The 15,515-nt window shown below is 39.1% G+C and overlaps 1 protein-coding gene across 6 annotated transcripts in view; it reads right to left on the bottom strand.

Annotated features, from left to right (window-relative positions):
* Positions 1-15,515, bottom strand: part of mtd (mustard) — a 952,680-nt gene that overhangs the window by 333,010 nt on the left and 604,155 nt on the right. For 5 of the 6 annotated variants that reach the window (XM_067157991.2, XM_067157994.2, XM_068230248.1 and 2 more), the window contains 2 exons: positions 13,481-13,805; positions 7,444-7,714 (listed from right to left, as the gene is read on the bottom strand). In XM_067157991.2, the coding sequence (XP_067014092.2) occupies positions 7,444-7,714; positions 13,481-13,805 (596 nt within the window). The remainder of the gene's footprint in view (positions 1-7,443; positions 7,715-13,480; positions 13,806-15,515) is intronic. The other variant, XM_067157992.2, reaches the window with a different exon arrangement.

Below are 15,515 nucleotides of genomic sequence, written 5' to 3'. Positions count from 1 at the left end.
TTGTAGAGGTGCTTGTCAATTCTATAAAAGTACTTGTAGGTGTAGTTATAGGCCTCCTGATGCAGTGCGAGACTTCCATGACTTAGAAGACAGCTTACTGAGCCTGCTACCATCATACGAGCACATGATACTTTTTGGAGACTAACACCAATTAATTAACTCTGAACAACGACGCCTTACGACTACAAAATATTTTTAAATCCTGTGACATGACCATATTACCCCTTAAACCCACCTGCCACGTCCATACTTCCACTATTTCCGCGGATACATTCATAGACCTAGTAATAACAAATAACCCTAAAAAATCCTTCACCACGGTCAAGTATCTGTTACTGACATATCTAAACATGACCTCATATACTTTGCATACTCTCTACGCGTACCGAAGTACCGACCAAAATTTGTAATGTTTAGAGACTTTAAAAGGATGAATGTAATACAACTGAGACAAGATGCAAAACTCTGCCCCTGGTATGACATAATGATTAAGAGTGACATTGACGAGAAAGTGGAAATATCTAATTCCCATTTACATGAATTGTACAACAAACACGCACCAAAGCGTTCTGTGAGGGTAACACGTCCACCCTGCCCTTGGCTGACTACTGATGTTAAGATTATGATGAAAGAATGAGACGCACTATACCGATGCTATAAGCAGACTCAATAGCTAACGTACATGAGTAGTACTGTGTTCTTCGAAACCCAATTAAGCTTGTAATTCGTAATAAGAAATTTTAATTATTTCCTGCATTTAAACAAAAACATTAACACTTGTTCCACATGGCGACAACTTCGGTCACTGGGTATTGGCAAACTACTTGTGAAGCATACTGATCCCAACGTGTCCCTCGATGAATTAAATACATATTTCTCCGCGGAACGTCTCACTCCTGACGACAGTACAAAATACCATTGAAAATATATTAAGGCAACAATCCCCAGTCCGTCCTGTATTTGAATTTGGTACCGTTACAGAGCATGAAGTAAGAAGGGAAGTTATTTCAATTAAATCTGATGCAACAGGAGCTGGTGAAATTCCCATTTCATTCGTGACTTACATAATCGACATAATATTGCCCATTTTTATGCATTTACTTAATACCTGTCTTACTTCAGGCAAAATCCCAATTAAATGGAAAGATGCACTCATTGTGCCTGTCCCAAAAAACTCTCCTCCAACCAATATATCTGACCACTGACCTGTCTGCATCCTCACAGCACTTTCTAAGGTTCTGGAGAAGATAATGCATAAACAAATTGTTAAATACCTGGAAAAACATTCTGTACTTGATCCCTTACAGTCTGATTTTCAGAAAGGACACAGTACTGCAACAACACTAATCAAAATTACGGATGACATTAGACGGGCTATGGACAAATAAAAACTGACTATACTTATCCTTCTAGACTTTAGCAGTGCGTTTGACACTGTAAATATAGACATATTGTTAGCTAAGTTACAAAAACTTCACATGGCTCATTCTGCTATTCAGCTCTTGGGCTCATACCTCAAAAACAGGCGACAGTGAGTTGTATCAAACATGAAGACTACAGAATGGAGGACTAAACTATCTGGCGTTCCCCACGGGTCTATTCTTGGACCTCTTTTTATTCTTAATCTATATTCATGACATTTCTCCTCATCTGAACGACTGCAAATATCATCTTTAACCTGACGATCTTCAGATATACTCACACTTTAAAGTCCCCGACATTGACAAAGTAATCCACCATATGAACTCTACTTTAAATTCAATAAGCTTGTATGCTAAAGAGAACTGCCCATTAATTAACCCGAAGAAAACGCAAGCAATCATAATAGGACAATCTAGACTTTTAAATACGCTAAACATCATACAACAGCCTAACCTCATGCTCTGTAGTGAAGCTATACCTTTTCAGAAGTCTGTAAAAAAACCTAGGTGTTGTCATCAATGATATATTAAACTGGAATGACCATATAACAAGTGTCTGCAGAAATGTTTATGCATCTCTTCACCCACTAAAGTGAAATAATCCATTCTTCCACACAGCATGAAAATAAAACTTATTCAAACTCTCATTTTTCCAATGATTTATTACTGTGATGTCGTATTAACTGCTGCAACTGCAGAACAAACTATGAAACTTAAAAGGGCAATGAACTCTTGCATACAATTTACATTTTCTTTGAACTTTAGGACACACATTTACCCCTATTATGAGAAGCTATCCTGGCTGAAAATCGATCAACTAAGAAAATTACATACTGCGACACTAATTTTTCGACTTCTGAACGAATCTACACCCGAATACCTATCCTCACATTTTAACTTCCTCTCGTCTATCCATGGACATAATACCAGATCGACTTCTACCCTTATGATACCGGTTAATCATTCATCTGTATACAACCACTCTTTCCCAGTGTCTGGGGCAAGGCTATGGAACACACTCCCTGTCAGTATACATAATAGCACTTCAACAGTCTCATTTAAACGGTCTTGTCGAGATTTCCTCTTAAATACGTCATCAGCTTGTATGAATGTTAGTGTGTATGACTGCAAGTGTGATTTAGAACTATTGTTAGGTAATGTAGATGTAGATAGGCTAGATAATATTAATCACTAAAAATAACAATTACAATCTGTTATAATATTACTCTATAATATTAGGTAGTTCCTAGGGACTGTTAATGTTATTTTTCCAAATTATGTGATTATGTACTGTATGTAGGGGTTAAGTGTAAGAGAGGGCCATGAGCCCTAACTTTGCCACATACAAAGGCATAAAATAAATAAATAAATAAATAAATAAATAAATAAATATGAAACTATGATTCAGGAAATTAGGAGGGACAAAATAAGAAATGAAATATGCTGAAAAATCCCTTAGTAAGATCTGTGTTGAAGCCAGGCTGAAATGATTTGGTCATCTCAACAGAATGGACCCACAAAGAACGGCTAGAGTGTGGTTTGAGAAGGAAATTGAAGGCAGAAGAGCAAGAGTTTGGCCAAGGAAGAGATTGATGAATCAAATTAGAAATGATCCAACTGAACGAGGTCTGGATTTGCACCAGGTTATGGAAGAAATCCTCTCATGGACGGAAGTAAATGGAGAGTGCTCATTCACCACACCCAGAAAACTGGAGCTGTTCAAGATCAAGATGATGATGATGATGATGATAGAAGATTAATTTAGAAAAAGAAAAGGGAAGAAGAACAGCATGGTTTTAGGAAAGACAGATCAACATTTGACCTTATCTTCACAGTAAAGTATTTGACAGGAGAAAAGATGGGAGTTTGGAAAAAATCTGTTGATGTTTATAGACATTGAGAATACCTACAACAGTCCATCAATGCAGCTGGTGTGGGATGCACTGAGTAAAAACCAGCTGAGAAAACAGAAGTGCAAATGATAAAAGTAATGTACAAGAAAATGTGTTAATATACCGAGGAACAAAATGGTTAGATGAGGAAACAGGAGAAAATCTTCTGAATCGTAAGTTAAAAGAATATGGACTAAACATCAGTAGAAAAAAAAAGTAAGCTTTTAGGAAGACGAAGGCTACAATGATTTGGACATTTTATGAGGATGAGCAAAATAAGAACAGCAAGGAATTACTTTGACAGAGAAGCGAAACAGGAGAGGCCAGTCGGGAGACCAAGGGATCTATGAATAGATACGGTGAAATCAGACGTCAGCAAGAGGAATGTGAAGTGGGAGGACATAGAGGAACAGAAATTATACTTTGACAGGAAGAAGTGGCAAGTACTTTTACACCAAACCCAGGGAACTGAAGCTGGAAAGGATGATTATTATTTATTAATAATAATAATTATTATTATTTCATGTGGCTAGTTTTAGCCGAGTGCAGCCCTTGTAAGGCATACCCTCCGATGAGGACGGGCAGCATCTGCCATGTGTAGGCAACTGCGTGTTATTGGTGGAGGATAGTGTTGTGTGTGGTGTGAGAGTTGCAGGGTTGTTGAGGACAGCAGTAACACCTAGTCCCTGAGCCAAGGGAATTGACCAATGAAGGTTAAAATCTGCAACCTGGCCGGGAATCAAACCCGGGACTCTCAGGACCAAAGGCCAGCACGCTAACCATTTAGCCATGGAGCCGGATATTTACTAATTACAGGAAACTGGAATTAAGCAGGGAAGTGTACTATCTCACATACTCTTCATCACAGTCCTGGGTGAAGTCAGTAAGTGTGTAAAACAGAAGATGGAAAGAAATATAGAAAAGGGCCTTCTCCTTCTCCTTCTTCTCCTTCTTCTTCTTCTTCTTCTTCTTCTTCTTCTTCTCCTTCTTCTTCTTCTTCTTCTTCTTCTTCTTCTTCTTCTTCTTCTTCTTCTTCTTCTTCTTCTTCTTCTTCTTCTTCTTCTTCTTCTTCTTCTTCTTCCCACTTTATTGGGATTGGCACTTTGTAGAGATTTGCCCCACTATTATGGCCAGATGCCCTTACTGATACCAACCCTATATGGAGGGATGTATTCACTGTTGCGTGGTTTTGTGCTCGTTGGTAGTGTGGTGTGTTATATGTAAGTGAGGAAAAGTATTGTTACATTGCCGGCCCAGTTCCCCAAGGCGGCACGGAATAAACATCTTTCCAGTTAAGGTGAGTTAAGACAACACAATTTTCAATACATTCTTTTTTCCCGCGATCTATTTACATTCGGAGCTCTTCTATTTTATGCCATATTTTAATATATTACAATCTCCTGCTGGTTGCAGATCGTGAGGCAAGCTGCCCTAATTAGAAGACCGCCATTTTATACAACAGAGAAGCTACCAATAGACCTTTGCAATTCAAACAATCAACACATCCTTTCACCACAATCTAAAGAGTAATATTTGCAAATCAAACAGTCAACACAGCCTTTTACCATAACATAATGAGTAACATTTAAGGAGATATCATCACAAAATACAAACAACAAATACCCGAAGACTGGAATAACCTCTGCATAGACTTTTTAATAATAATAATAATAATAATAATAATAATAATAATAATAATGTTATTTGTTTTACGTCCCACTAACTACTTTTTAAGGTCTTCGGAGACGCCGAGATGCCGGAATTTAGTCCCGCAGGATTTCCTTTACGTGCCAGTAAATCTACTGACACGGGGCTGTCGTACATAGACTTTTTACTCAAGACCAAGTGTTTTTAAAAAGTGCCTCACCATAGACGCTTTAAGATAATTTTTTTAAATATGTTTATTAGTAAATAAGTTTTTTAACATCATGTAGACACGTATTTTAATTTAAGTAACCCTCTCACAAATGTCTGAAGACTGTTACAAACACTGACTTTTTTATTCATGAAAAGTGTAACACCACAAACGCTTTAAATATTTTAAACATGTATATTAGTTAAGAAGTTTTTTCAACACAATTGTAGACGCGAATTGTAATTTAAGTATCATCCACACACATATTAGCTTACCCTGCTCCTCCCTTCTTTTAGTGCATCTAGAGCAATTGTTTTCAAGATCCCATTTGACATTGTTTTAAGGTTTAATGTGCTTACTGTCCAAATGTTTTTCATCTCAACTATCTTTATACAGCTGAAGATGACCACTAAGTGGTCGAAACATGTTCCGTGTGTGCTAATGTATTTTTAATTTTGCCCAAGGCAAAAAAATAAAGTATCGATTAGGTGGTTTTTAAATGAATTTGCTGATTGTACTCATCGATACGGTCACGAAGTGGACGGCTTGCAAGGTGCAGGGATACGCTGTGGTTTAATCTGGTCATAAAAGAAAAATATTTTTTGTATATTCGTTTAGAAATATTATCGTAACTGTGGCTGTTATTGCTTCAACGTAGATTTTTATAAAAACGAATAGGCCTATTATATGATATAGCTCTTTGTAACAACAATGTTACAGAATATGGTTGGCATGGTGATATGTTAAGATACGAGTCTGATGATATGTTTTATATGGGCGATGTCTGATTATGTACGAGATAGAGATTGGTTTGATATTGTATACTGTGTAAGGAAGAGAAAATATTAAAGTTTGATATATAAAAAGAAAATATTCTGAAGTTTAATGATTGAAGATTCAAAATAAGTCTAGGAAGTAATACAAGTTTACCATAGAGAATTTAAAAGAAATTGAAGGTGTTTCTTTCCAGATGTTGGATGAGAATATTTAGGAGCATCTGAAGTAATTAGTAACAAGATGAGCCAGGCCACTTAGGCCGATGACACACGGAGCGGTTTTTGCCGAGTCTGCGCATGTTTCTATTGTATCAGATGGGATGAAACAGACACAGCGGTGCTCGCCGACAGGCGGCAGATTTGCCGACTCGGCCTGTCGTTTAGCTGGCGGTGCAGCGAGCGTTTTGAAGACTTTGTGCGTGCTCAAGCGCCATTGATTTAATACATTCAGCTGAATCACGGCCGACTTGATGCGTCGCTCTAGCGATAGATCCAGTCAGCCGTGGCTGAATGTACGCGGCGATTGCATCATTGGTAGGTATTCGTGTATTAGATACCATGAAGTATCTTTGAAAATCAATAATATACACGTAAAAGGACATATAGAGTAAGTAGACTGTTGGAATAAGAACAATTTATTTTTATATAATGTTAGCTAACTTCCTCACCTATCGTCGCGCTCGCTAATGTGTTTTGTCCACTGCCAGCTCGATACGCACCCGATGACTGCTTATAAGCAGTCATTTTAGGTGCAGATCGAGCTGGCTGTGGTTTCGTCACAGTCGGCAAAAACCGCTCTGTGTATCAATTACAGGTGGCGGCCGACATGGCTCCCGACTCGGCAAAAACCGCTCCGTGCGTCATCAGCCTTAGAAATTCAGATGTAAATAGATAAATTTTATAACATACATAGTATTCATTAGGTGGAAAAGTTACGGAACATTGAAACTAATTGCACATGATGGAGGTTGATGGATACAGTAGAGGAGAGTATAGAGAACAGAGGACAAAAGATAGAAGAAATATGGGAAGAAGGAAAAGAATGGTGGACACGGGAGAGAGATGGAGAAACTGATGAAGGAGAGAACTGCAAACAGGAACTGAAAGAGGAGGACCAACCAAGGTAAATGCCATTGTTTACAGAGCTCTAAAATTAAACAGAAAAAAAAAACTAACACTCTCTCACACACATGCATCCATGCTTCGATACTTTCTTTTCAATATTGAAAACTATGACCACGTGGGCGAAGCTGCGGGTAGAAGCTAGCAGACTAGTTAAGTGTAAAATTTGAAATCATAAAATGTTTTAATATGTTACTGTAATTTTCTACTGAATTCACAAGGGATCGTTAAGACTATATTGGAGTCAATACAATCCTTATAATTGTAATGTAACAGACATCATTACTGACTAATATGAAGTAAAAAATTAACTACTGGTAACACAGAAGTGCAATCATTAGAAAGAAAAAACTAGAAACGTGTCAAGATCTGTGTACCTGTCTGCTACTACCCGCATCTTCCTCCTCGCGGCGGTCAGACGAGGATGAAGATGACAAAAGTTGCAGGTTGGTAGGAGTTACCAAGTCGCGCTCAAACGCCTTGGGGAAAGCATCGCCTCCACGGCCAGGACACGAGCAGACGCTTTCGTTGTCATCATTATCCGGAGCCAGTTCGGGGAACGTCTCGTCTTTGACTAGAAGAGAGTCCTTCCCTGGAGACCGTGGCCCGCCACGAGGGTGGTAGACCTCTGGTTTCTGTCCACTCGACCTGCCAAAAGAAACAAACACATCAATTCTCTGTTGAGTGGTTCGAAGCCAAATCTAAGTTAGTGTGTACAAGTACCGTCATCAGTCACAGAAACCGAAATGAGAGTGGTAAGTGAATGAAGACCAAACTGTTACTTCTAACAAGGAGAGGCCAGACCCTGCGTCCAACCAATTTCAATGAGCATCAATACACCTGTTGGGGGACACTCAACAGTAACTCGTGCAGAAGGGTTTAGGTCAATACGCTTTCGTTTAAAAAAAGAGGTCAAATGTCATCCATTTCTGACCAAATGGAGGTGATAAGAGCACTAAAAGGCGAACAAGTTTTACTTTAAAATGTCAGGTCCACAACCTAATATTTTCTGAAAAACTTTTTGAATCCATCATTCCAATGCAACGCATATATAACTGGAGAGTTACACCGCAGTCAACCCAGTCAACCAGAGCGGTGGCTGACTGGTCACCGTACTTGTCTGTGAACCATGATGATGCGAATTTGAGTCATCGCAGCTTTGTTTTTGTAACAAATATTTTTACAAGTTTCTTTACGTCACACCGATCCAGATGGGACTCGTGGTCTTGTGAGAATGTGTATTTCAATTTGCATAATATTTTTGTTCAATTTTTACCTTCACGTTCCCTTCAATAATAATTAATTTAGTACAAAAAATACACCTGCGATGTGACTCAAACTCACAACTTGGGAGATTCCCAGACAAGTACTGTGACCAATCGATCACCACGCCGGTTGACTGGTGTAACTCCATATATATGCATTGCATTGAAATCGAGGATCATTTATTTCAGAAATGTTTAGGTTGTGGATGTGAAATGTTTCAATAAAATGTTTGCCTTTTAGTGTTCTATTACCTCCACTTGGTCCGAAGCAGATAGTGTGTCATGACTAGGGTCTGGATTTAAAGAAAATGCATATGCAATTGCATATTTTGATATATTTTGAGGGTTAGTGCATATTCTAGACGTAACAGCATATTCCGGTACATAATGTCTGAATTTAAGGACAATTACAAGAACTACTAAAATAAATCTGTTTTGTACATCCCTAGCTAGTTGCCTATTTTATGTGCATCCCTCACAAGTTGGTATTTTCTACTCTCTGTGTAATGGCACTTTACTTTCACAACTGAATGGCAACAGATAGCTTAAGTGTGGGTAGGCAGGCTGAACTTCCCTGAATTACTTTCTCTACCACAGCACATAAAAATCTCTGGGGGTTGGGCACTTGGTCAGGACAGAAGTATCTTCAGTTCATTAGTTACGTTGCATTTTAATGCCCTGCATCTCATTTTCAAAAGTGTTAGTTTCTAAAAATACCTAAGGAAAAGAGCAGCAGAAGAAATTTACTAAATCTGTGGGTGTCGGGTTATAGAGACTATTAAACAGATGGTGTCATCATGTACTGTCAAATTTGCTCAAACGAAGTGAAATGTGAAAAGAAATTTCAGGTTGAACAGCATTCAAAAACAACTGCACATATTAAAGCAACGGAGGAGAAGAACAGCACATCACAACAACTACTTCTTAGGCACGTAAAGCCCAAGTCCTGTATTCTTAATACATTTTCAAATTACCTTTGTAAGGCTTTCGTATGCGGCAACATTCCATGGAATAAATTAAACAATCCAGTTCTGTGATCATTTCTTGAGAAATGTTGTGTAAATCAAAAAATACCAGACGAATCAACTCTTAGGAAAAATTTCCTACCTCCGCTATATGAATCTACCCTGGAATTGATCCATTCTGATATCGGAAGGAACTGTGTCTGGATATCTGTGGACGAGACAACGGATTCATTTGGCCGTTACATAGCAAATTTCATGGTTGATAAATTACATCCAAACGAACCCGATAACCCGCGTCTTCTTGCTTGTAAAGTGCTGGAGAAAACCAACCATAGTACAATTTGTAAATGATTCTCTGCGACTATTGTGGCCATCTGAAATTGAGAATAACTGTTGTAAAGTGCTTGTATTGCTCACAAATGCAGCTTCATATACGTTGAAAGCAGCAAAAGGCCCTCCAAGTATTTTATCCAAAACTCATACACGTAACCTGTTCAGCGCACGGATTACACCCCCTTGCAGAAGAAATCCGCGCACAGTTTCCAGCTGTTAACAATTTTGTACCGGGCGGTACACCTCTACGCCGCACATTTAAATATTGCACCAATTAAAACCTCCTCTACAGGAGAAGCACTGAACTTGAGAGACTACACCTACTTAAACTTTTACTCAGAAGATGTCACCTCCTTAATTTTGTGATTGTGAATTTTCAGTACTGTATGAAATTCTACGTGTTTTGTTTACCATTTATCAAGAAGATTGGACTTTCTGCAACAGATGTCACTACAAAAACTATGATCATGCACCCTGGTGTGAAGTGAAGGAACTTTACTTGAAGAAATTTTGTATTCACAAGTTTGTTCTTTACTAAATTATGTTAATTCATTTTTGGGTTGGCAATATTGATCTTTTCTTTCCGCCAGTTTTGAATTCAGCCTATCTCTAATTTCTGTAATTAATTTTCGGCCTATCACAGGCTTCTTCTTCTTCGACTTGGTGTGTAACTTTATGCTAGCCAATAAAAGTAGGGTGTGACTTGATTATTCATGAAAAGTCTCGAACTTCCCCGAAGGTTTATAAACTGCAGATTTTCACAGCTCTTGGCCACTTGATCAATATCTAAGTGTGTGTATGTGAAGCAGGAGGCAGGAGGTGCCTCTTTCATTAGGCAGCAGTCCTTCAGCAAGGTAATGGCCGTTTAACATCTTTATTTCTTGCTAGCTCAGCAGCTTAACCCGCGGGAAAGGTCCGAAACTTTTACCATGTAACCTACTTTTCTAAAAATGTAATTTTCTGCCGGCTTATGTAAAAACTTCATAAAATCTGTAACCGTAATTCGGGGATAGAAAGTGATATACCCTCTCGAGCTCCCCTTCATCTTGGTTTGAGGTACCGCATTTGTTTCTGCAATATATTAAAGTGATTTCCATCCGCGCTACCTCAATAGACTGGGATTAGCCCCTGTGTCGTTGGGCAAGTGCCCTATACGTGGTTAAATTTTTTTTGTGGAGCTGAATCTTTGACTCCATTCCATTTTGCTCGGGCCATTTATTGAACCTGTTCTTTTTCACTAAGGCCCAGTAGGTTGGGTACTAGGTACCTCTGTGTAGTAAATAGTGCCTTGTCAGGCCAGTGATTATTGGATTTTTGCATTGTGTTGCCTTGAGTAGGCTGGGAACACTGAAAGCACGTCAGCTCTTTTCGAGTATTGTAAGAATGCCTCTGGGAAGCTTGATATTGAGAACTGGGAGCAAGTGCTCCATGTATTAGGGGATTTCTGCCCTTTCTGTAAAATTGTAATCTTTTATAAAGTTGAGCTAGGAACTCAAAATTGTAAACTAGGGGCTTGTAGCCCAAGAATGTTTAAATTCTGATGTCTGGGGTCCTCCCAAGTCTTGGTTCTAAATTGCTGTATCCTTTTTATTTCACTAAGTTGTTTAAATTTTGTTGTTTCAAGAAAATACAACCTTTGTTAAAATTTTAAATTAACTTTGACTTCGTAGTTAGACCCATTCATCCCGGCACCTTCTTTCACCTCTGCGTTCCACGGGTAACCCCGTGGGAAGAAACTGTTTCTGAAAGCACCAGCTCGTGTCTAGTTCTACAAAGATTGTATACCTGAAGTTCCTTTGCCAGCTGAACGTGTCCTGACTCTGTGGGGGACATGCTTATCTGCAGCATCATTTTATCAGGAAAATTTTAATGAAGTGAAAGAAGTGGTTACAAAACTTGAAGATGAGCATATTGTGTGTGTCCGTGATGCAAAAGTTGTGTTTGAAACCGCTAAGATGTGAATTTCATTCATACACATTTTTCTAAACTTCGAAAAGCCCTTGAGAGCCTAGAATCTTCTGGTACTTTCCTCCATGAATCACTTGATCTCACTGAGAAAGCTGCATCTTTGTTGAATTCCACTCCAGGCAAAATGGGAGAGAAGATTAAATGCAAGTTAGAAAAGGTGTTGAATTCGAATCCAGGACTGAAGAAGATTAAGTTCATTAGTCAATACTTGAGTGGAACTAGGGTATCCTTCCCAGATGTATGCTCCGAAACGTTGGTTCCCATGTATAAGTACTGTCCAACCATGTCAGTTGATGTAGAATGATCATTCTCAGCCTATAAACTCATTTTGACGGACAATAGACAGTTTGTCTCCAGAAAACATTCAAAGACACTAAGTTACCTATTGTGATGTTTCCTTTTTGAAATAAATGATACCTGTAAATAGGTAAGTGAATAAAATTGCATGTTTTTAAGAGCTTATTTCCTTATTTTCCATGCATATATTCTAACTTTTTAGTGTATATTTGCACGCATATTTTTAGTTTTTTTGGTGCATATAAATCCAGGCCCTAGTCATGACATTTGTCCTCAATTTTTCTGAAAACGAAAGCGTGTTGACCTAAACCCTTCTACACGAGTTACAGTTGAGTGTCTCCCAACAGGTACATCGGAGGTCATTGAAATCGTTTGGATGCACGGTCTGGCCTCTCCTTGTAAGACATTACATACAATCATCATAGACTTAAGCCTTTCAGCATTCAGTCTGCAAACCTCTATGAATTTACGAAACTCCTCCACAATCTTCTATTTGTAACCAGTTCTGTGGCCTCGTTTAGTTCCATACCTTTATCTTTGAACCATTAGAAACCGAGTCTAACCATTGTCGTCTTTGTCTCCCTCAACATCTCTTATCCTCCATGATAGAATCCATTATTCTCCTAGGTAACCTATCTTCCTCCATTCGCCTCACCAAAGCCCGTTTATGCATACAGCTTCATCCATCGAGTTAATTCCTAACTTAGCCTTTATCTCCTCATTCAGAGTACCCTCCTGCCATTGTCCCTACTTGTTTGTACCAGCAATCATTTTCGCTACTTTCATGTCTGATACTCATAACTTATGAATAAGATATCCTGAGTAGACTCAGCTTTCAATCCCATAAAACAACATTGGTCTGAAAACATACCAATGTAAAGATAGTTTAGTCCAGGAGCCGACTTCCTTCTTACAGAATACCGTTCATCATGACTGAGAGCTCACTGCATTAGCTTTACTGCACCTTCATTCAAATCTCACTCTACCACCATCCTGGGAGAACACACATCCTAAATACTTTATATGATCTACCTGTTCCAGCTTTGAATTCCCAACCTGACATTCAATTTTCTGAGCTTTGTTACCTACTGACTATCAATTTAGTCTTGGAAAGACTAATTTGTTACCATATTCATCGCACATATTTTCAAGTTCCAACGTATTTGACTGCAGGCTTTCAACACAATGCCAAGTCATCAGCATAGGCCAGACTGTTTACTACATTTCCACCAGGCTGAATCGCTCCCTGCCACTTTATACTTTTCAGTTGATGATGTATGAAAACTATGAACAACAAAGGTGAAAGATTACAGCCTTTAACCCCTGTAAGTACCTTGAAAAAACTCATTCTATTCTCACTGCAGCCCAGTTGTAAGCATAAAAGTGCCTGGGCAGAATCTTAGCAGCTAATATTTTGCATGCAATTCAGACATTATGTGGTGCTTTCAATGATATCAGCAATACTGTGCTTTGTCAACGTCGAAGTAGGACTGGTTCCTCAAGAGTTAACGACTGACTCAAAGGCCATAAAATGAAGCTGAAACATAAATAGTCTCTCAACAGAAGACTCTCGACGCAATACTCACGTGGAATGGTCCGAGGAACTGCCAACACGCATGTGTGCTATGTCATGGTAGATAGCCGCATTCGCCACAAACTCCATGGGGGCGATGACTCCGTACGATTCAGGGCCATGCTCGATAACAAGAGGGTCCGACACGTTGGGGTCGAACATGACAGCATTGGGAGTGACTAGAAGGACGCCGCCCACCACACCCTGACCGTCTGTGATGTGCCGGACATTGATCTTGAGGAAACGACGCTCGGTGGCTGCCGCTACCTCGCTGTCCACACTGCCCTCCATGATGGGAGGAGGCGGTAGTAAAGGCGTTGGAGCACGTTCTGGAACATCTGTAAACATGTTAAGGGTTCAGTCAAAAGCAAGAACATCTGAGAAACATAAGAAATGAATTTAGTTAATCTTATTTATTTATATCCTTTTACCAGGAAAAAAAAAAAAAAAAAAAAGAAAACTTCTCAAATTTAACAGTTATGACAGAATTGGCGATAGCCGTTCAGAATGGTTGAGACTACTTGGGGAGTACCGCAGGGGAGTGTTCTTTCACCTCTTCTGTTTGTGGCAGTCATGGATGCGTTAACGAAGGACATGAAGAAAGAATTTAACGGAGAGTTAAATGCTTTGGTGTTCACTGATAATGTAGCTATTTGGGGACAAACAGGAAAAGAAAACTGTTGCCATAAAAATGAGTAGAGATTATACTGGGTGCCATAAACAACTTGACTGACAATACGTTACAAGAATGCAAGTACCTTGGAAGCATAGTCTCAGGGTGGAGCAGGGGAAAAAAGTAGTTAACAAGAGTGGTCAATGGGTCTAAATTCTATAACCTCCAAGGCACCCTGATCTGAGATAAGAAGGTACCCCCACAAACCAAGACATCTTTGTATAAATCATATCTTAATCCCATACTCGTGTAAGACCTAGAAACCTGCACATTGTGGACTAGAGACCTTAGCTAACTGCAGGCCTGCAAAATGAAATTTCTTAGGAATGCGATGCAGAAAACGTGGTATGATCATATGAGAAATGAGGATGTCGAATCATCTTTGGGAATGGAGCACTCTCTGGAAGAAATAAGGTTTGCAAGACTTACATGGTTTGAGCATGTAGAGAGAATGCCAGGCCGATATCTTCATTTTTCGAAGTGTCGGATCCCTTCCATTTTTCCTTCTGATTAGTGTTATATAGAGGATGGTTGCCTAGTTTTACTTCCTCTTAAAACAATAATCACCACCACCACTAACACCACATGGACACAAGGAACGGACAGTCAGCAGAAGGAGACCTGTTGGATGACCAAGGAGACGATGCCTGGACCAACTGAAGATAGATATCGAGAGAACAGGAGGGAAATGGAGAGATCTACATGGACAGACAATGCTGGCGGGAGTTCATTCAACACCACCCTAACCAGCAAGCTGGAAGAGTTAAATGATAGTGATGATGATGATGATTATTATTATTAATACACTAATATTGGAAAATTTAATATTTGCTGACTATGATTTCATTCACAGTTCATAGATCTACTTATAAAGTAATAAGAAGACAGGAACACATAAGAGGATAAACACGAACAAACATGATAATACTTTGTACTATGTATTAGTTGCCTGAAAATGTCCTCATCGAACGTTGATGACGATGATGATGCTTGTTGTTTTAAAGGAACCTAACATCTAAGACACTGGCCCTTAACCCGTAACTTACACAGTTGGGTCCCAGGGACCCATGAGTGTTTTTCTTTTGTAAGTAATTTTTCACATGTTGGCCTCACTGTGCTTACCCTCCCTGTACGCTTCTTTCCTTTCGTCCTCTACATGACCTTGGCAGGAGCGGATGCGCTGAGGTTTCCTTTTGTCTGTAATTACAGCATTTGGGTCTCTGGGACCTATGTGTGTAAGGAAAATAACTAATTTATGTGTGCCCTAACAGGTTATTTTTGGAATATTGTCACTAGGTAGTGATAATGTGAGAGCTTTGTTAGAAGAAAATTTTAGTGATATATCGGACACAGAAAGCGAGTTTGAAATTAGCGA

This window comes from Anabrus simplex, chromosome 14, assembly GCF_040414725.1.
Source record: "Anabrus simplex isolate iqAnaSimp1 chromosome 14, ASM4041472v1, whole genome shotgun sequence".
Lineage (NCBI taxonomy): Eukaryota > Metazoa > Arthropoda > Insecta > Orthoptera > Tettigoniidae > Anabrus > Anabrus simplex.
Note: the sequence above shows the minus strand (reverse complement) of the source record. Positions and strands in the feature narration are given on the sequence as shown.